The 21,188-nt window shown below is 28.1% G+C and overlaps 1 protein-coding gene across 1 annotated transcript; it reads left to right on the top strand.

Moving 5' to 3' along the window:
- The first annotated feature begins 302 nt into the window (after positions 1–302).
- LOC136985200 (uncharacterized) lies at positions 303–21,188 on the top strand. Its single transcript, XM_067282425.1, has 9 exons — positions 303–553; positions 18,820–18,921; positions 19,003–19,100; positions 19,179–19,330; positions 19,552–19,706; positions 19,776–19,854; positions 19,926–20,076; positions 20,196–20,346; positions 20,422–21,188. Exons 1-9 carry the CDS (start codon positions 484–486, stop codon positions 20,544–20,546), a joined length of 1,083 nt encoding a protein of 360 aa, XP_067138526.1. The 5' UTR covers positions 303–483; the 3' UTR covers positions 20,547–21,188.

Raw genomic sequence — 21,188 nt, 5'->3', positions numbered from 1 at the left:
GAGAGAAAAAAAATGTGTATCGTAGTATCTGCAGTTTAAAAAGGTAACGTAACAGAAACAATTTTTTTCGATACATTAAACATATTGTAGTTTATTTTTATTTTTATCGAATGGGGACCTTCTCAAAGCCAGGAATCTCATACAGTAATGATATTTTAATATATAACCAACAGAATAAGATAGCTGTGACGGAATCGTTCACCATAACGATTTTTATTATCCTGCTTGCCTTACTAGTGACGTCAAATTCGATAGAGTATGCGCTGTAAAAGTGCCTCTTGGCAAATACTCACTCACCAGTATCCGTCAAACAGTCCTCGTCTAGACGTTGAAACTGCTGGCTCTGTGCACTTAAACTCATTCATAGACTGAAGTTAATAAATTCGTAATTAAGATCAATTATTATGAGATACTTTCAAATTTCACGATCGTTCAGGTAAAGAAGGTTCGAAGGCTCCAAACGAGAGAAAAAAGAAAAATAAAATGGAATTAAATTTGTTGTTACAGTTCAGCTTGTTTGTTGTAATTCACATGAGCGGATGCGCTGCTGAAGGTAAATCTTTTATATATATAACTTTCTCTTGTAAATTTTAGAAATATATCGAGATTTTAACATTTAATTAAGTTTTCAACATGTGGTTTTTAGAGTTTTTTAACCCTCTATTTTCGTCTATTATTCATTAAAAAAAATCTTTTAAACGTAACTGGAACGTTCGACTTCGCTGATAGAGGATGTTTATATTTAATGTAATTGTTTTCCTTTGTAAATAATTTGCAAAAAATTAATTAATTACGTAGAAATTAGTGTAATTTACTTGAAACTTAAATGGTTTCTAACCAAATGAATATCGTAGAAAGATAACGAATTCTTCGATCCTAGTAACATATCTAGTAGGGCCCTTTGTTATTTATATGATAATCATCTTATCGAAGTAAGAAGCTGAGTTAGATGTAATGCGAAAGATACGTGACAAAATAACCAAGGATAACATATGAAAATTATATTTTGTATGTCTTTTTTTAACATTAACTTTCGGCTTTATATTCAGGTCCGAAGAGAATGTCAAAAGCGCAAAATTTAAATTAGTATCATAGAATGAATTTAATTAAATTTTGAAAAGGATTCTTGGTTTAGGAATCGAACTAATCCCATTTGGAAACATGCAATGATTCATTTACAATTGATTAATTGACTCTAAATGATTTGCATTAAGTGAAAGCGAATCTCGCAAAGCGTGTTGTAAGTTTTAAACTCCATTATAACATTAAGATTAAATATATTTTAATTTAAAACAATAAAAATATATATATAAATTGTTTACTCTTGTTTCAACCGAGTTGGAGCCAACAAAGTATAGTGTTTAAAGCCACCAACATCAACCATACCCGAACTACAAACAAAAATTAATGTGATAAATATTTGGAAAACATCCCAGAACACAAAATATATATAGATTTTTTAAAGTTTATTTTAAGTAATTTTGCTGCCATAGTAGTTTATAAGAATATTTTAAAATTTTATATTATTAAAAAAGAAAAGAGGATGAAGGTCAATGACATTTTATATAGAGAAATGTGAATATGTGCTGCTCTTTAATATATTAAACCCCCTGATGTATTGAGATAAAAATAACGATTTAGATGATAGATGAAATAGGAACGGATCACAATAATAGGAGACTAATTGTGTAACTTTATATGGGGCAAAATGTTATTGTTATTAGCAAATGTTACGTTCCCAAGGTTAGTTTCTTGTTTGCTTGATCCTGACCTCAGAAAGTAGAAAGGACGTGAGAAAAATCGCATTTATTATGTACATATAGTTACAATATAAAAATGACGTACTGTACATTATTCATGATAAAAGGCAGCAATCTGAAAGAAAAACCGAGTACTTATAGGGTATTTGATGTAAGAATTTCGGAAAATTACTATTGAATCTTCGGATAAAACAGATGTTGAAAGACAAATAACGTGATAGAAAAGAAAATAAGGTAGACAAATATCCCGAAAATAGAGGGAAAAAAGATACATCAAATTAAGTAGAAATGTGTTTGAGTTAGTAAATTTAAATACCTAAGATAGTTTATAAAGAAAGATCGAAGAAGAAGAAGAGGGGAAAAAAAATTAAATAAAGTACACGAATCGAAACAGGAATTCTTGTAATCAATTTTTAAAAAAGTAGAGAAAAAATGGCGAACAAATAAAATACAGAAAAACTTTCGCTATTGTTAGAAAGACGATAATGAAATCTGTACGTTACATCGAAGACAATTAATATAAATTTTCGGAATTCTTAAATGCAAAAGATGGAAACGATAAACTGACAAACAAATCAAAATGAAATGAGTAATGGAGAAGAAAAGAAGAAATTGATAAGAAGAAAGTGAAAAGAAATGACTTAGTTTAGTTAATAAGACTAGAGAAAAGAAAGAAGGTGTAATGAGATATGTATTAGAAATATTGGAAGAAGAAACCTTGCGAAATATCATTGTGGATAACCAAAAAGATAGGAATGCTAACAAAACTACAAAGGAATATTGATAACAGAAAATACGAAAAATTTCATTGAACATGCCTCAGAGCGAAAACCAAAGATGAATAAGAATAAAGATAATTTGATTTTTTTCCCTTCTTCTTCTTTTTCGTCTTTATAAAATCGAATGTAAATTATCGTCTCTCTATTTTTATAAAATTAATTATACGAATTTGAAATAAACGCTACATTCGATTTTATAAAAGGAAAATAATAATTTTATGAAACTTTAGTATCTTTAACCGAACACAGAGTTATAAATATATATATTTTTAACACATTTTCCAAGCTTTTACTTCGGAAAAATGTGAATTGAATGAATGAATTCTAGCTTAAATCATAGGAAAAAATACAAAAAAAAAAAAAAAAAAATACCATACATATGAAAATTTTTTCATGAATTCAAATAATGGTAATTTTTATCTTGTTTATTGATTCATTCATATCAGAAACAAATTAAATTAAAAAATTTCTTTTTGTTTATTCACTTTTCCTTTCTTCTTTTCGTTACTTTATATAAACATTAAAATTCATAAAACAGACCGAATTCGCTACAAATTCTAATTTATTACATTAAATATCAAAACGTGATTTATCGCATCTAATTAAATTACTTCACATTGATAACTCCTAAAGCAATAAGCGAATTTATTATTTTCTAAACCCGATTTTCTTTCTTAATTTGGAGTGGAATTTTTAATGAAGGGTCTTCTTAATACGCGATTTATATGTAAAATTAAAATACCTGGCTATGAAAGTAAAATGCATTTTCATGGAAATGAAAAATGACGACTGTTTTTATCTACATTTATAAATTTTAATTTAATTTTTTATGCACAGTATTAAAGTTATATGGAAGTTTTAAAGGATGATTTATATTTTTAATGCATAGATTTAGCTTTGTTTCGAGTCTGTTTCATGCATTTATGGCGTAAGAATTCGACTTTTAATGCTGAATTTTAATATATCAGGCTTTATTTAGCAAATATTCGTTTATAGAATTGAAAATTTATTAAAACTTCCATAGATTTAAATTATATAAACCGGGTTTATGGGGTTGAAAATGTTACATTTAAGATTGGAGTTAGTTTTAAAGTGTTATATATAAATTGGTCTGAGTTCCGGTTTCCTAAACCGTTAAAATTACTAATTAGGTTATAAAATTCGATTTAGTTTAGAAGTTGAATTTAGTATTAGATTTATAGCATTAAATTCATTTAATTGTATATACTTAAATTGCATTATATTGTGACTATTATTATAATTTTTAATATGTTATATTTCAAGGTATAGAAAGATATACGGTATAATTATAGATCTCATATGTAAATAATGCCACTTCAAATCAAATAATTATTATTATACTTAATTTAATTTAGGAAAATTAAACTTTCAATGTCGTAAATGTTCTTGATCGTAACACGTTTTATATGTTAATTTAAATTTATTTCCACTTTAATCTCGATGATAGTCTTTTAATTTACTGGTATATTGATTCCTTACAGAATACATGGAAAATTTCAGATAATTTACAATGATTTTTTATTATTTATAATGATTTACACGATCGTTATAATGCTCATAATTTCGGTTACAAGTGTATAGTTTCAATTCCATAATTCAAAGCACTTTTCATGTATCATATTAAACGCAAATTTCTTTAAAAATACGCTCAAAATATTCTGTTTTAAAGCATAAATATTAATTTTAATAAAGAGTTCAGAATTTACACTGTTTTTTCGTTTAAATTCCAATTAATGACAGTTATATTAGTATAGATGCAACACGTTGCTGCTTCTCAGAATCAATTTCAGTTATTAGAATATCTTTTTAAATTTTACTTTCTACTTCCATGTCTTTTGGTTAAGAAATAGAGAATATATTTTTAGTTTTATACATGAATATACGTATATATATTGTAAATAAAGTATTTAAGATAAAAGATAATGGCATTGTCAATGCCGATTGAACATTAGATTTTATTATCTGGTCATTCAATTATGTTTATCCAGTATTCCTAGTTATTTTTCTCTCCCCCTGCCATTCAGGAACTTCAGAAGATTGTCAATAACACAAGGAGGACGTTTTAACGATCTCATAATGACTCTAACTATTTAACCATTTACTTTTGTTGTTATTTAACATTTGTACTGAGCGAAAATGTTCAACATTCTAATTTATAAATTAGTAAAAACCCGAAAATACGTATTTAGTATTCGTTTGAAATGATGACTATAGCATTAATTATGAACTAAAATAAATTATACTGTAATGAAAAGGCATAAAATAGAATTAATACTATCTTAAAACCTTAAATTTAGAGCTAAATATTAACTCTGAATTTAATTCTGTAGTTCAAAAACATTAATTAAATTAATCTTATAAATTTATATTCATAGTCTACGTGTTAATAGGTTTATAAAAAAAATCGATCATTAAAAATAATGTCTCCCAGATGATTAATCAGTCTGGATTCTATCGAGTTTCTGGAATTTTTATCATACAAATGCCAAATTGATTCCCAGCTGGAACAGAAGAGATGAGAAAAACGTCAGTAACATAGCTGACAAGGACATGCTGATGGCATTTCTCTTACATGTCACGTCAACAGGAACCAGATAAAATATTCCATGTCCATACACCTCTGCAACATACCGTGTGTACAATACGAAAACGAAAGCAAAAACTTCCAGCCTATTACTACATCTTTCTAAGCTGCCACAGAAACGTCAATACTCCTGTTTCTTCCAGATGATAAGCAGCTGCATTTTTTTTTTTCGTTTACCAGAATTAAATTATAAACTGCGGATAATACTAGTGTTACTCTCTTTACAAAGACATTTTTCCTATCTTATACTGTTCTTTATCATTTTCTTGTTTTACTTGTAATTAAATTTACGACGTAGACAGCTTTTTCTGGATGAGATCCGATGCTATTACTTTTAATATGATGTAAAGTGATTATGGAATAACCATTTACATCGCATTAAGGTTTCGATAATATCTCTTTAGAATTCATTACTGTTTAAAAAAATTATTGATATATAAGATATTCAGTTTTTAATTTTATTAATAATTTCTATTTTCTCGATAATATCTTATTTTTCCCCTTCTTCTTTTCAATAGAATTTTATGAATTTAAATCGAGCATAATATATTTTTTAAAGAATTTTTAGAAAAAATAATTAATTAATTATATCCTTCATCTTATTTAATTATTCGTTCGTTTATTTTTTAAATATTAATTGATTTTTACGTTGTTAAACTTTCAAAGGTTATATTTATTCAATTGAAGAGTAAAAATTCCAATGGAAAAGTTGTAAACAATGAAAAATAATAGCTGAAATTTTTCGTTTTAAATTGTAGAATTTGAAGAGATTTAAGAAAAAGTTAATTAATTAAGGTCTTGAAAGACGAATTTCTAACATTAACGAACCATTAAAATGAGTACAATCGATATATAAGGTTATGAACTAGTGATCTAGATGATTAACAGGCATTTAGTTTTTATTTTCTTTTTCTTTAAAATAATTATTTAAGATTAAAACTTTCTAAGTTAAAATAAAGTTTTTGTTAATTAAATTTCCGTTTAGTAACGAAATTAAGAAAATTTTATTAGAATCGTGTGAGTGAACACATTTAAATATTAGCATATAAACAAGTATACTTTATATTTATGCCCAGGGCCTTTTCAGATTTCAAAAGCGGTCCAAGCCTATTATTATAAATAAATTTAAAACTAAATTGAAATTTGTTATTTGATAAAAGAAAAAATGTCACTTATAGGTTACATCTTAGGGCCGCAATGAGCCTAAATCCGATCTTTTCGACGTCTCAGTATATTAAAATATATATTATTTTTTAGTAAATTTTGTTAATATAAAAATTATGAAAGCTTTATTGCTTAATATATAAGAAATATAGCAGAATGAAGCTCCGTAAATGTGAGGCCTCACTGGTTTTATCATAGAGGGAATCAGAAAAGCTCTATCTATGCTTTCGTTCTTTGTTTAAAATGTTCATTTAAAAAAAATTATTCTACTATATAATTCATCTTTTTGTTCGTAATTGAAGTCTTATTGTTAGAAATCATTTTAAAAACTTTATTTTAGAGAATCCCTGTATTCTTTGCTAAAAAAAAATAATAGTATTGATATAGCCTTTGATGAAATAACCATTTAATTCATTGTTGAAGGAAAATCTTCAAATTTTAGTTCATTTCATGAAGTAATTATCTTCAACAATGAGCTAAAAACGGATTATTTTCTACTATGAATCAAAAAATAATCATTTATTTCAGTTTATCGCCGAAAAAATTAAATATAATTGATCATTATTCGTCACTTAAAATATTTCTTTGCAGTTTTTCTACAGCTGAATTTTAAATTGGTCATTCATTATTTTTAAAAAATATACAAAAATTCAGAAGTAAAAGAGTAGAAAAACAAAACATTTAAGGATTTTTATAACCGTAAATTGAGCTTATCTAAGCAATATGATAATAAAACAGTATTTACTTTAAAGAAATCAAGAAATTCAACTTTCTTTTCCATGATCAATTTTAAGTATAAGAAAGAAAAAAAAAAAAAACAGGAAGAATATATTTCATAAATCTTCTCGGTATATAAGCTGCACTGCAATATTCTTAGTAATAAATCAGGGTCCATAAAGCGTGCGTGCAGCAAAGTCACCACCCATAGTCTCTATCTTCTAGGTCCTTCACCGATCATTTCCAAGCTCTATGGAAGGTCACTTCACTTCTATTTTTTCCTTTAACGGAATTCTCTTTCACTTCAATTCTCTTTTAATTTTTTTTTTTTCCTATAGTAGAACGAACGAAATAACATTTAATTTATTTTAAATTCTTAGTAATGAGGAAAAATACTTAGAGTGCATATATATATATACGCACATATTATTGCTGCATATTTAAATTTGTATTTATGAGGAAGAAAGAATAAGAAGTGCAATTTAATCAATTTAATATCGAGTTTTATTATTTGATATATAAAATAATAGCATAATAATAAAAGTTAGAATATTTCATTTATCCCTTGATAATATAGATATTATATATAAATATATGTACATAAAGAAGTGTGTGTGTATATCTATATACGATTTTGTAGAGCAGTGACAGATGAAAATAATACGATTCAATAAAGCAGAGCAAAATCCGGAGAAGATTTTTTTTCCTTTCTTGATTAACTTGGGGATTTAGGAAATGAAAAGAAAACAAACGTATGTTTATAATTCATGAATCCTTTATCGTTTTTTCCCTTCCATTCTCCTATTCAACTATTTTTTTATTATTTTTTTGGAAGGGGACCAAAATAAACTTATTCATCAATCCCAGTGTTGTAGATTCTCATCAAATGGGTTTACTTTCGCTGGTGGATCGACTATAAAGACCGACCCTGTCTTTCGAGATTTGAATATGGTAATGATGGTTATTGATGCAAATAATCTGCATCGACTTCTTTCTCTTTGATTAAACAACCGAATGTTTTGCAGTTTTTGAACTCTATTGATAGATTTTGTAAATGTAAATTTAACTTTTAAACTAATTTAATTTTAAGTTAGAAAGCAACCACTGCGGTTTTTAACCTGTTAATGCTTCGGTTGTTAACATTCACCCCTTCCAAAAAAAAAAAAAAAAAAAAAAATGTGGTCTTGTAATTCATGGAATATGAAAATTTGAAGAATGATTTAAACCGGTAATATATATATATATATATATATACATTTTCTGAATACTTCCTGGTTGTATGATCATTAAACAAGCAGAAAATTAAAATCCATGAATTAGTGTATTCAACATGCGAGACTGATTGAGGTCAACAGAAACGACGTACAATTATATGAACTCGAGACTGTTTTGACCTGAGATACATTACATAAGATGAAATTCTTGCATTTGATCATTAATAATGATAAATTGGTTTAGAGAAAATATGAATGATTGATTCCATTACTTTAATTAAGTAAATAAAAACCAATATATTAATGATATGTATACTTATATATATAAATACTTATATATATAAATGGAATCACGTGTGACTACATAATCGAATTTTGCTTTCACTCTATGCATTTGCACAGTCACCTAATCTTCTTGAAACCTACCTTATCGATCTTCAGATCACTCGAAAGGAAGAGAGAAACCAGACTGGAAAATATAAAAGTATTTGATGGAATTAAATGTTTGTTCTTCTAATCCTAACAATTCTTTTTAGTTTAGGTCCATCTAAAAATATTATATTGAAGAGAAAACTTTTAATGTGTTGAAAATTTAATTTATTGATATAAATGATTTCTTCTTCTTTTTATAATAAAAAGCAATATTTCATTATTTCTTTTTTTTCGGCGTTAATGTTAGAATATTTCATTGATAGAATTTTGTTTTTTTTTGTAAGGAAAAAACATTTGATAAAATTTCCTAGATTTATTGTACATTTGCCAGTAGAACATAATAATCTTGTAACTTAGAAAAACTCTTTTCTCAGAGTCATAAATCTTCTTTAGAATCAGGTTATAAATTTTTGGAAAATTTTAAATAATAAATGAATATCGAAGAATTTTACACGCGATATAAATATGTTATATTTTAGTGTTAAAAGTTGATTGTATCCAGGTCCTCTGAGAGGTCAAGAGGGGTCCAGATCACTTACCTTTTTTTGAGGCTTCCAATACATTAAAAAGAAAAATTATATTAAATAATAAAATTGGATTAAAAAATTAAAGATTTTATTCTTTATATACAAGAAATGCAAAAAAAAAAAAAAAAAAAATATTTTGAAATCACCATAAATGTGCGATGTTTGACCCCATCGTAAGGCCGCGATAGAGCCTAATTTATCTCCTTTTATTTTACAAGTTGTCCACTGGAAACAAACGAGATTTAACTGATTTCCATGTCTAATAATTGATTCAACGTTTTACTACTGGTTACAACTACGAATTTTGGCAAAATTCCCATTTTTATTGGAAGAAATGTACAGCTGATAAATAGTAACACCCACATATATAAAACTAGTTCCGGTACAATGCTCTTTTCACGTAAAAATATTTCTTGTCAACTCTGCAAAGCCAAATGCTGTAAAGAAATGCACAAAAGGAGTACATGTATGTTTTATGCATTTCTTTAAAGCTGAGTAAATGCGTAAAAAATTCATTGAATGGTAAGCTTACGTTTCCTATAAATGACAAGGTTTACCAGCATATTTTTGGTGAATCGACACGACAGTCATGCGTTAATTAACGTAATAGGTTGACGTGGTGGCCACATGATCCATTACGTTTAGTGCCACGAAATTGCATACTATGTCATTCATCAGAATCGATAATTTATCAGATAATCTTGTATGCACCATTGGCCGTATCGATAAAATTAAATTAAGCTCTTAATTCTTACATTAATTAATTAATGGATGATAGTTTATACACGAAATAAAAGTGGTCGGTGAGTTACCACTCTCGATAAATGACGTGGCACAATTGAGATACGTCATTTCTGAGGATTTCTGTTTACGTTATTCGGTTTTAGAGGTCTGATAAGCGAATTTTTAACACTTTTAGCGCATCATAACTAAAAAGATAAACGATTTGGATGCAAATTATGATAAGTTACATGCGTTTAAGACTGTACTTTACCTCGTCTATCAAACGTGGTAGCTTAAATGTCTCCATATATCACATGGAAAGATGCAATCATTCACGCATTTGTTACTATCGAAAATCGTAACCGAGAGCTAAAACGTTTACATTAATTGATGTAGAATGAAAGAATTTATTGAGTTTGCTATATTAAATTGTTTGCTTTGCAACCAGAATATTAAAATGGCAAAGGATTTAACGGGGTTAATAACAACACATCCTAACTGTTAGTTATAGCCAAAGTGTTTAACTTAAATCCATGTTGTGTGCTTAAAAAACGAATGGTTTTAGTATTTAAATTTACTTTAGAAAATTTTCGATGTGGCAGTTAATGTGAACCGAGATTAAGAAGAAGCGGGTGGTTTATCTTGATTGACGTTTTACTTCCTACATCGATCAGATGTTGATGTTATCTAATCACTTTGGTGGGTAAAGTCGATTAGCCTCTAAAGATAGATCCTGGCGAATCATTACCGATTACAGGGATATTTCACTATTTTCAACTCGTTTGGTTTGTCTTGAATAATTAAGCAATTAATTAATTAATGGTCGGTCTTTTTTTCACTTACAGTACTGTACTACTATTATTTTTGATGCGTGCAGAAAGCTGTTAAGCTATAAAAGGATTAAGTGATGAAGATTACAAATGATAACGTAAGATGGAAAAAAAGACTATAAAATTAACCTTAAAAGCCGCATTTAAGCAATTTTATTGAGTATTTTATAAATTTTAACTACGCTATTACTTTTATTCAGCTTCATTTTCATCAATTTGAATTTGTACTACATCATTAAATATATGCTACATTTATTGAGCTATGATCATTAGCTGTTCTGATCCATACTTTTATGGATCAATTATAGTAAATCCATACTTTCGAGATTATTTTTACAGCTAAACATATGTAAAACTATTGATTAAAGACATTGAAGATCATTTTTAAAAGTTATATGCAATATATTTGCTTTCTTTGGTTAAAGTTAAGTCATTCCAGTGCATACAATTGTTGATTATTTGAATGGTTTAGGCTTTATTAAGTTAAACTTTTTTCAAATTAATTTCATCAAGCTTTCAAAACGTAAATTCATAAAAATGTATTTTTCTATTTCGTAAAATCACAGAAAAGATTCGATTTAACATTATATATCAATATTTTAATAAATTTCCACATCTTGAGAGAGTTTCAAAAACTAATTACAGATAAATTAAATTTCCTAAGCAATTGTTTAGCTAAAATTAATTATACACTATTTTCATATTAATCTGAGTTGAAATATAATCTAGAAATTTAATAAATAATAATGATTGCATTATCGATTACACCGCACGCAAAAGTTTTTAAAGAAAATATATTATTAAAATATCATACAATTATAAACCATTTACTTTCCCTTATTAAGAATCCCTACAAAGAACGACTTCTAGTGCTTTAAGTCTTTAATATTTGGAAAATAATGTCTAAAAAGTTCTTCCAAGAAGTCTTATATGTTAATTAAATATTCAATATTTTTCTAATAAATTTTAAAAAACACTCCCATTAATTAAAATTTCTTCAAATGGGAGGAAAAATCACAAAAATTTCCTCTATTTCCTTTAGGAAAAAAATTATTACCATATTTCAATTGAAGATAAAATACTCTCCATTCCTGTTACACTAAATTGGAGCAATCTGTGATTTTTTATTTCATATATTTTTTATATTTATAGGTTTTTTGGCAACATTCGACTCTCTCTCTCTCTCTCTGCTCTCCCTCCCTTTCTTTCTCTGTGCTACAGATATGAGCTGTAACTTACAACTCTTATTTACATCATGTAAATAACAGGCATTACTACACACAAAAAGGGGGGAAGAAACGTCAAAAATAAAAGTGAATAAGTAGAATTCCCATTCTTTAAAAACAAAATTTACCAATAGCGCCTTGAGATCCGGATTTTACACTATCTTGGATGTTGTTCGGATGTATAAAGTCGGCAATGTCCATTTATCTACTGTCAAATGGGTCGATTTTTCTCTTGTTTCTCATAACCCCCTTCTCCTCTTTATTCCTTTCTGTCACACAAGCGAAGAATATTTTAGTCATCTGATAATGTTTAAATGATTCGAGTAAATTCAATATTACTGCATTATTAATTTCACAAAGTGACAAAAGTTAGTATCGTTTGTACGTGTTAAATAACAAAATTATAATGGTGTGTTTCTTGTTCTTTTTTATAATATTAAACATAAATCTTCTTTAAACTTTACTGTATACTGTATCAAGAAAAATATTAAAAATCCTGCCGTATATAAACAGATTTGAACGATGATAAATGATAGAACGTGATAAATACGATGCTAGAGATTTGGAGCATAAACATTCGTAGCACAAAATGGAAAAATTTTACTACTAAAATATATGTTTAGAAAATATTCATTTTAATTATTTTTTTATATTATTCTAGAATAAATTTTTTAAAAAATTATTGAGTTTTATTACTTAGATTCTAATCTAAATAATAAAACTAAATAAATAAAATAAAATAAAATAAAAATTATTCAATTTTAATTTCGCTTTCGTACAATACCTTAAAATAATATTTATTTATTGCTTCTTCCTGTTGCATCTGTCTTAACTCTAAAAAATATTTTCTTATATATATATATATACACACGAACATTTTTTTTAAAGTCTAAATAACTTATATATTTTTATTCTATATATATTTTAGTAGAAAAATTCAAAAAGTTGCCAAAGATAGTGATTGATGTGAAAAGAAATAGTCGTTATACTTTCATGAACCCTTCTATAAGGTGTTTACTATTGACAGATACAAGATTTGGGAATGGACGCAGGTGGCTACTTGCTTTTACTTTATCAACATAAAGAACGGGTTCGAAATGTATCACCACTTGTTGTTTTTTGATGCGCATGTAAATAAAATACAAAGAATTCTATTCTTTATTCAACAAGAGAATCCTTTCTTCAGATTTAACAGTTTCTATTAGGGACACAACAACAATGGCGTATAGACTCGTCTAAAATTATTTCATGGATTCGTAATTAATATATTTCAATAAATTCTTACATTATAATAAGTATTTATACGTGTGATAATTAAAAATACTTTAAATTAATACTTAAAGATTTGTAATTACCTTATAAAATAGTAAACCGATTTGGCGTAAATTAAAGAAAATATTGAATGGAAACGAATTCATCGTTTTATGTTTTTAACAACAAATACTTTGCTGAAGATAAGGAATCGCAAGGAATATACAATGTTTTCTTTATCGCTCAGCTATATTGCAGAGCACACACACCTACTGAAGTGTCAAAAACCATCTCTTCCGCATGAATAATTAAAACAACAACAACTTTTAAAATTCTTCTAACGTCTACAATCATTTAATTCCCATTATAATCTCGCAAAGTGTTTCTGCTCGGTTATAATACTACGGATAAAACCGGTTATTATATTGTCAGCGCAATTAAGCCAGGTTTAAACATCTGCAACATCCCATTGACTATCTCTACCACAGTTACGTACATACATTCAAGATGAGCGAATTAATTGATAAACTAGCGAAAGCTCGCAAACTAAACCTAGACAGTTATTATTACCTTATACAGTAAACTAAAACATGCGTTGCACATTTAATGGGTCAGATCGTTGTAATCTAATGCATAAATTTTTAATGTCATATCTGTAAATTTGTTTTTAAGCCTTCAATTTTAGGATATTTAGAAGATAGGAAACACGGCTGTAGCTTTTATTACGGTCGTTTAGTCTTGGTTTACTCGATTATAACTGTAAATTTTAATATGAACTCTTGTAGTCGTTATTCATCTAAATTGACTATAACTACTACATCCAAACTGATTGAAAATTTGGAATTGTGGTTTCTGTCTTTACTACTCTTCAAATAATCACTAAATGACGAGATTCTATGAGAGAAAATGTATATGGAATTTATCTACATATACATAAACATATATATATATATATATATGCAGTATATGCGGGTCACCTCTTTCCTCTTGATAACAAATGCTTTTCGATTCGTGAATATAAAAATAACTTTCATCTCCATAAATTGAAAAATCCATGAAAAGTAAATAAGGGACTATGTTTGCCACAAACAAAAGATATTTTTTATGTCAGGGGATAAAAACACGCGAATATAATTTTAGATTTTTCTTGGCGAATATCCAAATATCCTCATTCCGTATTCATGAAAGATATATCTCAAATAATGATGATAAAAATTGGAGTATACATATCTAAGATTTCTCGTTATCAAACTTTCATTCTACTTATTATATATTATATAAGGAATAAATTATTATATATTAGAGAATTTAATTAATTTTTTAAGTAAAATATCACCCGCGTAATTTTTATGTATTCTGCTCTTTTATACATGCTTGTACCATATATATATATAAATTACTTTTATAATTAATTATGAAAAATAACATCTTATTTTTAATTTTAATGTCTAGAAAGTAGTATTTGAATATATAAAATATCAATTATTAATTTTTTTTATTTCTAAAAAGTACATACAGTAATTTATTTTACGAATTACTTGTAAAAAGCCCCATCAAAAAGAAAAGCAGGGCCACGTAGAGGTCCTCAAAGGTATTTGTCACAAATGATTCACTCGATTGAATTAATTTGAAAACTTTATATATCTTTTACATAATAAATTTGATTGATTTTTTAATATATTTTTTAATATACTGAAATCGCAAAAGGCTAAGTAGCCAAGGCCCTCTTTCCACCTCCGAAAGGCCTATTTGTAAATTTTTTTATTTCTATTTTCTAGTAGACCATCTCAAGTATAATATGGTATGTTAAGGCTTTCTGCTGGTGATGATTTAAAAAAACAACCATTTTTAGCGTAAGATATAAATAAATTATACATATATATATATATGAGTGTACTGTACTGTATTAAAATTTATTTCAATTCTAACTTTTGCTTTATAAAGAGAATAAAAAGTTATTCCCTTATAATAATAATAATAATAATAATAACAAGAACAGTACATAGTTCTCATTCTACGGAAGCAACAACACAGAAACATACACATGGCATATATAGACTACAGAAAAGCATTCGACAGTGTTCCACACAGTTGGCTGCTACATATTCTACACATGTACAAAATACATCCATCACTCATTACATTCTTCCAAAACACTATGCAGCACTGGAGAACAACACTACATCTCAGGGTTCATAACACTTCCATACAAACAAACCAAATCTTTATTAGGCGAGGAATTTTTCAAGGAGATTCCTTGAGTCCTCTCTGGTTCTGCCTAGCCTTGAATCCATTATCCAACATGTTAAACAACACACAATATGGCTACAATATCAGGCATGAAAAAACAACACAGTATACACTGTCACATCTCATGTACATGGATGACATAAAACTTTATGCATCCACACAAAAACAACTTCATCAACTCCTACAAATCACACATTCATACACCAAGGACATACAAATGGAATTTGGCCTAGATAAATGCAAAACAGTTCACATAGAAAAAGGAATCCTGAAGAAAGAAGATTTTGCACTTGGAAATGGAGACATTATTGAATCCATGGAAGAGGGCGAGTTCTACAAGTATTTAGGATTCCAACAGGCCAAACTAACAGAACATACACAAATAAAGCAAAGATTAATTAAAGAATACCAAAGTAGGTTAAATGCTATTCTCAGAACACAATTAAATGCAAAACACACAGTTAAAGCAATAAACACATATGTCATCCCAGTACTCACATATTCTTTTGGAGTTATACATTGGACTCACACTGATCTTGAGCAACTCCAAAGGAAAACAAGAACTACACTTACTAAGCATAAACAACATCATCCTAAATCCGCCACAGAAAGATTAATCCTTCCACGTAAAGATGGCGGACGTGGCCTGATTGACATAGTTAACCTTCACTACAAACAAATACAGTCACTGCGAGAGTTTTTCTACAAAAAACAAGAAACATCACAATTACATAAAGCAGTAACTCTAGCAGACTCGAATAACACACCATTAAACTTACACTCTCATAATATGGACACAACACAACATATAAAAAGCATAGACACCATTAAGCAATCGTGGGCTCGAAAGGCACTCCATGGCAGGCATCCTTACGATCTGGCCCAGGGTTTTGTTGACAAAACTGCGTCAAACAGCTGGTTAGCTCGGGGATGCCTCTTTGGGGAGACGGAAGGATTCATGATTGCCATACAGGATCAGGTCATAAATACTAAAAACTACAGAAAACACATACTCAAAGATGCAACACTCACAAATGACACATGCAGAAAATGTCACGTCATGCCAGAAACTATACAACACATCACCTCTGGTTGCAAGCTCTTGGCACAGACAGATTATTTACACAGACATAATCAAGTAGCAAATATAATACACCAAGAGCTTGCAAAGAAACACAAATTAGTAGACATCCACGAACCATACTACAAATACATTCCACAGACAGTATTGGAAAACAACACGCACAAAATGTACTACGACAGAGCCATAATCACAGATAAAACAATTTACCACAACAGACCAGACATCACACTCATTGACAAACACAATAAAATCACATACATTATAGACATATCCATTCCAAACACTCACAATATACAAAACGCATGCACTGAAAAAATTAGCAAGTACACAGAACTCGCCCAGGAAATAAGGCATCTGTGGAGGATGGATAGGGTGCTTATTGTACCTGTTGTTCTCTCCTCTACAGGTGTCATACCACACACACTACACAAAAGCCTGGGCACATTAGAATTGAATAGAAACACATACATCACACTACAGAAGGCCACTATATTGAATACATGTCATATTGTGAGAAAATTCCTGAATACAGACACAGACACTGATACACTTCTTTAATTTCTGTTTTGGTTACTATGCCTTGACTTTGGTCCGGCATAGTACACAGCCACCGGTGTTAACCGAGTATATCTCACTTAACCCAAATAATAATAATAATATAATAATGATAATCTATATTTGGATTATTATTATTAACTTTAAAGCTTAACCAATTTATATCTTCCACTTGATAAAACAGGAAGAATAGATAATTAATGAAATTCAATGTCATCAGAAAAGCTAAATAGAATTTTCAATTAAGTGACACTTCAAATAAACTTTTATTAACCAAAAATTCTTTTATTATTAGATAATTATCATCTTTATAAATCGAGTATTATTATACGAGATATCAAAGTAGAATGCAACGCAGTGGAAAGGATCTTCTTTACTTACCTCATTCACTAATTTCCAGAATTCTCCTAAGAGAATCTTTGGCACTCGAGAGTGAACATAATAAAGACACTCAACAAATGCTTTGTTATTATGGTGGCTTCTCGAATATCATCAGAATAAACACGTCAAACAAAAGCCCTTCTAATTAGTAGGACCTCTAGTGATTTGTTAACAAGCTTCTTTATTAAAACTGTATAATTACTTTATCGTAATGATGCGGATAAGAAAATTTTCTAGTATTAAAAAAGTTGTTAATATAACTATTCGGTTTATCTCTTAATAGTTGATTGTGTATTTATCAAAATTTTAATTATTTATAATTAAAACAGTATTTATGTTTTTGTTCATTTTATTATATGTTTTTATTACTGAATAAATGTAAATTTTAATAATAATTTAATTGTTTGGATAGTTACGTAAATAAATTTAATATTAATGTATTTAAAGCGACGTGTAAATCAGTTTAAAATAATACCAATAGATGGCGATTTTTGATTACCCCTGTACTCGAAATTTTTAAATTTTTCTTTCTTTCTCAAGATTTTTTAAATACCAGGGAGAACAAATATATTAAATTCGAAAATATTATTCTTAAAGTATATAAAATTTATACTGAATTAGGATCATAAAATTTTCAAAAACAAGAAATTTCTGCATACACTTAGCTGTTATTGCTGTACTTCTTACAATTGACGTTAATAGATAATAAGTAATGAAATTATAAATACAACCGACAACAAAAAATTACTGTACCTTTCCACCTTTCAATATGGAATTTTCATATAAAAATTTAAATATTGAAAATTTAATGAGTTTCAATTCCTAACCAAAACATTTTACGCCCATTTTAGTTCATTACAAATTTAAATCTTAAGGGAACAACACGCCGAAGTTCTTAGAAACTTAGTTGTAAAGTATTGAACAGTTATCGATTCCTTCACCTTAATATCACTAAGTGCAGATATTCGAGAATATAAATGTTTGCCAGATACATTTTTTTTTACTTCTAACTTGAAAAAAACTTTCCAGCTACAATATCACTTTCTATGTTTTCGAAATAAATACAGAGAAAATGGCCTTTTGGTAAATCCAATAGATCCAAAAGCCTCTATTCAGTAAGGAACTGAACTATGTTTGAAACCCTGTAAAAGCGTTTACGATCGAGCCAAATGGCCAACTCTGACCTTTCCATAAATATTAAGTTGGCACATAAAACTAAAAACGAAAAAAATAAAATAAAAGACCAGTAGAAGAATATAAAAAGAATAAAAATGTATAATATTCTAGCATAAAATAATTCTTTTTCTATGTTATTCTCCAGCGGTCTACGATGTTACATGTTCCTCCAAAGTAATGAAAATCACCATTTACATCAACGTTACAGAAACGACAATATATCTAGAAAGGTTAAAAGGTTATTACGGTATGTAACTATTAATTCTTGCAGTTTATTTTCTCTTCTGGAACTTGTTAAATAATTTATTAACTGAATTTATATCTTCAGGTTGCAAACCGGAAATTCAAAACGATCGTGCCACTTTTACTCTTTCTCTGGACGATATTTATAGTTGCGGTACGACTAAAATTTTAAATAAAGTTACAGTAAGTTTAATTTAATTATTATAAAAATAATTCTTCCACGCTCGAATTTCTTTCAATTTTTCCCCTTTTTTTTTATAGGGGCAAAAGATATATTATCATAGAATTATTTTAGAGCATTCGAACGAAGATAAAGAAGTAATTCTGGTTAGATGTGTCATTCCTGGTGATCAAAATAAGAGAAGGATAAGAAATGAAAGGAACACTTTGCCTGAAGACTTCTCGGAACCTGCGTAAGTGATGCGCTATATAAAATTAATTTTACACTTTAATTTTATATATTTTACATTTATTCTTAGTAATTCATTGGTTCGTGAGGTTTGGAATTAAAATAAGATATTTAATATTTAAAATATTTATTAAATAAATAATAAAATGGCTTATTAATAACGCATCACGAACGAACTATTGATATTTTCTATATTTATTAACTATGTGCGTAAATTTATATCAGAAACATCAACATAACCGATTACATAGAAGCGTATGCTGCTGTACCTTATTTAAATTTGGCATTAAGACAAAATGGAAAGTTTCTGGACACGACTCTACACGTTCAACCTGGAACATCTTTAGAAATGCTTGTATATTTAGACAAGAAAAGTTCAGGTAATTAGATACATTTTTATTGTTTTTTTTTTTAATTATATTTTTACATTTAAAAAATCTTGTTTGCAGATATATATGGCTTGCTAACAACTTATTTAAAGGTAACGGATAGTACGCCTCAGCAGGAAGAAATCATTATAATGAATGGGTAACTTAAAAATTCTTTTACTTTTCATCTCTTCTACTCGGCATTATTATTCACTAGATGTTTTCTCGCAGATGTTCGATAGATCCTTATATATTCGGAAATTTTCAAACAAACGATAATGGAAACACTCTTTTCGCAAAATTCCGAGCATTCAAGTTTCCAGATTCCAATTATGTACTTTTTGTAGGAACCGTCAATGTGTGTTTGCAGAAATGCAAAGAGGTTAGACGTATATACAGTATATGTAATATAAAAGAAGAGGAAAACAAATTTTAAATTTAGATATGTCTACATAAAATGCTATTTTAGATAACGTTTAGATATTCTTCCTACTATTTTAGGTGCCTTGCGGAAATAACCAATACGGTTATGGAAGAAAAAAGAGAGAAATACCAGCAGAACTCCCTCAAGATCCAAATCGTGTGTTTGAAGTGGAAATGACTGCTTTTCTAAGGGTTGAACATTACCAAGATCATTTCACTTTAAAAAAAGGTTAGAGATATATTTAATCTAATAAAAAAAATTTCTAAATTATTAATAATTTAGAATTTTTGTTGGTTTTTTTAGACTCCATGTCGGGAGAATACGAAGACACGCTGTCCAATCATTTAACTCAATCTCTAAATTCAGCAGGACTTTTATCGCCCACATTACTCTTTCTGATGACGACAATGGTGTTTTTCAATTACTAACGTAATTTATCGGCGAAAATAACTCACAAAAATATATCGAACTTTTCGCCGATCCGACCAAAAGTGTATGCAATCATCCACACCACATAGTACATTTCGATAAAAGTGGGAAAGAAGTGATAAATCTGCTATTAAAAAAATGGAAGGAAAAAAAGTCATCGCTCCAAGGGCAGCTTTCATATATATACATACATATATATATATATAAAAGACTTTTTATCTTCTCATATTGATTATTGAGTGGTTTCATACAAAAAAATCATATTTAACTTACATGTTGTACAGAAAAATAATTTGCTCATATTAAATTATTTTCGTTAATATAATTTGTTTAATAGAATGAATATTTAATTGAATTTCATCTTCAGCAAGACCTGTATTTGAAAGTATCAACAGTTTCACTCAAATTATTGCCATTTTCTTCTATTAACCGGTTACGTTTATGGATGTGAAACGGTTCTTTTCTTTTGATACACATTTCAAAAGTCATTTCTATTTTATCCATTAAAAAAAAAAATCTTAAAAGACTTCATTTTCATGATGAAATCGTTAAAGTTTTATGACTGGATTTTGATCAGCGTTATTGCTGAACTTCTTCTACTTTACGAAACTAACAGAATAAAGTTGAAAAGAGGTTGAGAA

Source organism: Centruroides vittatus, unplaced genomic scaffold (assembly GCF_030686945.1).
Source record: "Centruroides vittatus isolate TY-2023 unplaced genomic scaffold, ASM3068694v2 contig_955, whole genome shotgun sequence".
Classification (NCBI taxonomy): domain Eukaryota; kingdom Metazoa; phylum Arthropoda; class Arachnida; order Scorpiones; family Buthidae; genus Centruroides; species Centruroides vittatus.
Note: the sequence above shows the minus strand (reverse complement) of the source record. Positions and strands in the feature narration are given on the sequence as shown.

Bases quoted from the DNA above. Each gene is read 5' to 3' on its own strand.
- LOC136985200 (XM_067282425.1), top strand. From the start codon at position 484: ATGGAATTAAATTTGTTGTTACAGTTCAGCTTGTTTGTTGTAATTCAC. The intron at 19,101-19,178 runs GTAAGTTTAATT...TTTTTTTTATAG, and splicing joins AAATTTTAAATAAAGTTACA to GGGCAAAAGATATATTATCA. The intron at 20,077-20,195 runs GTTAGACGTATA...CTACTATTTTAG, and splicing joins GTTTGCAGAAATGCAAAGAG to GTGCCTTGCGGAAATAACCA.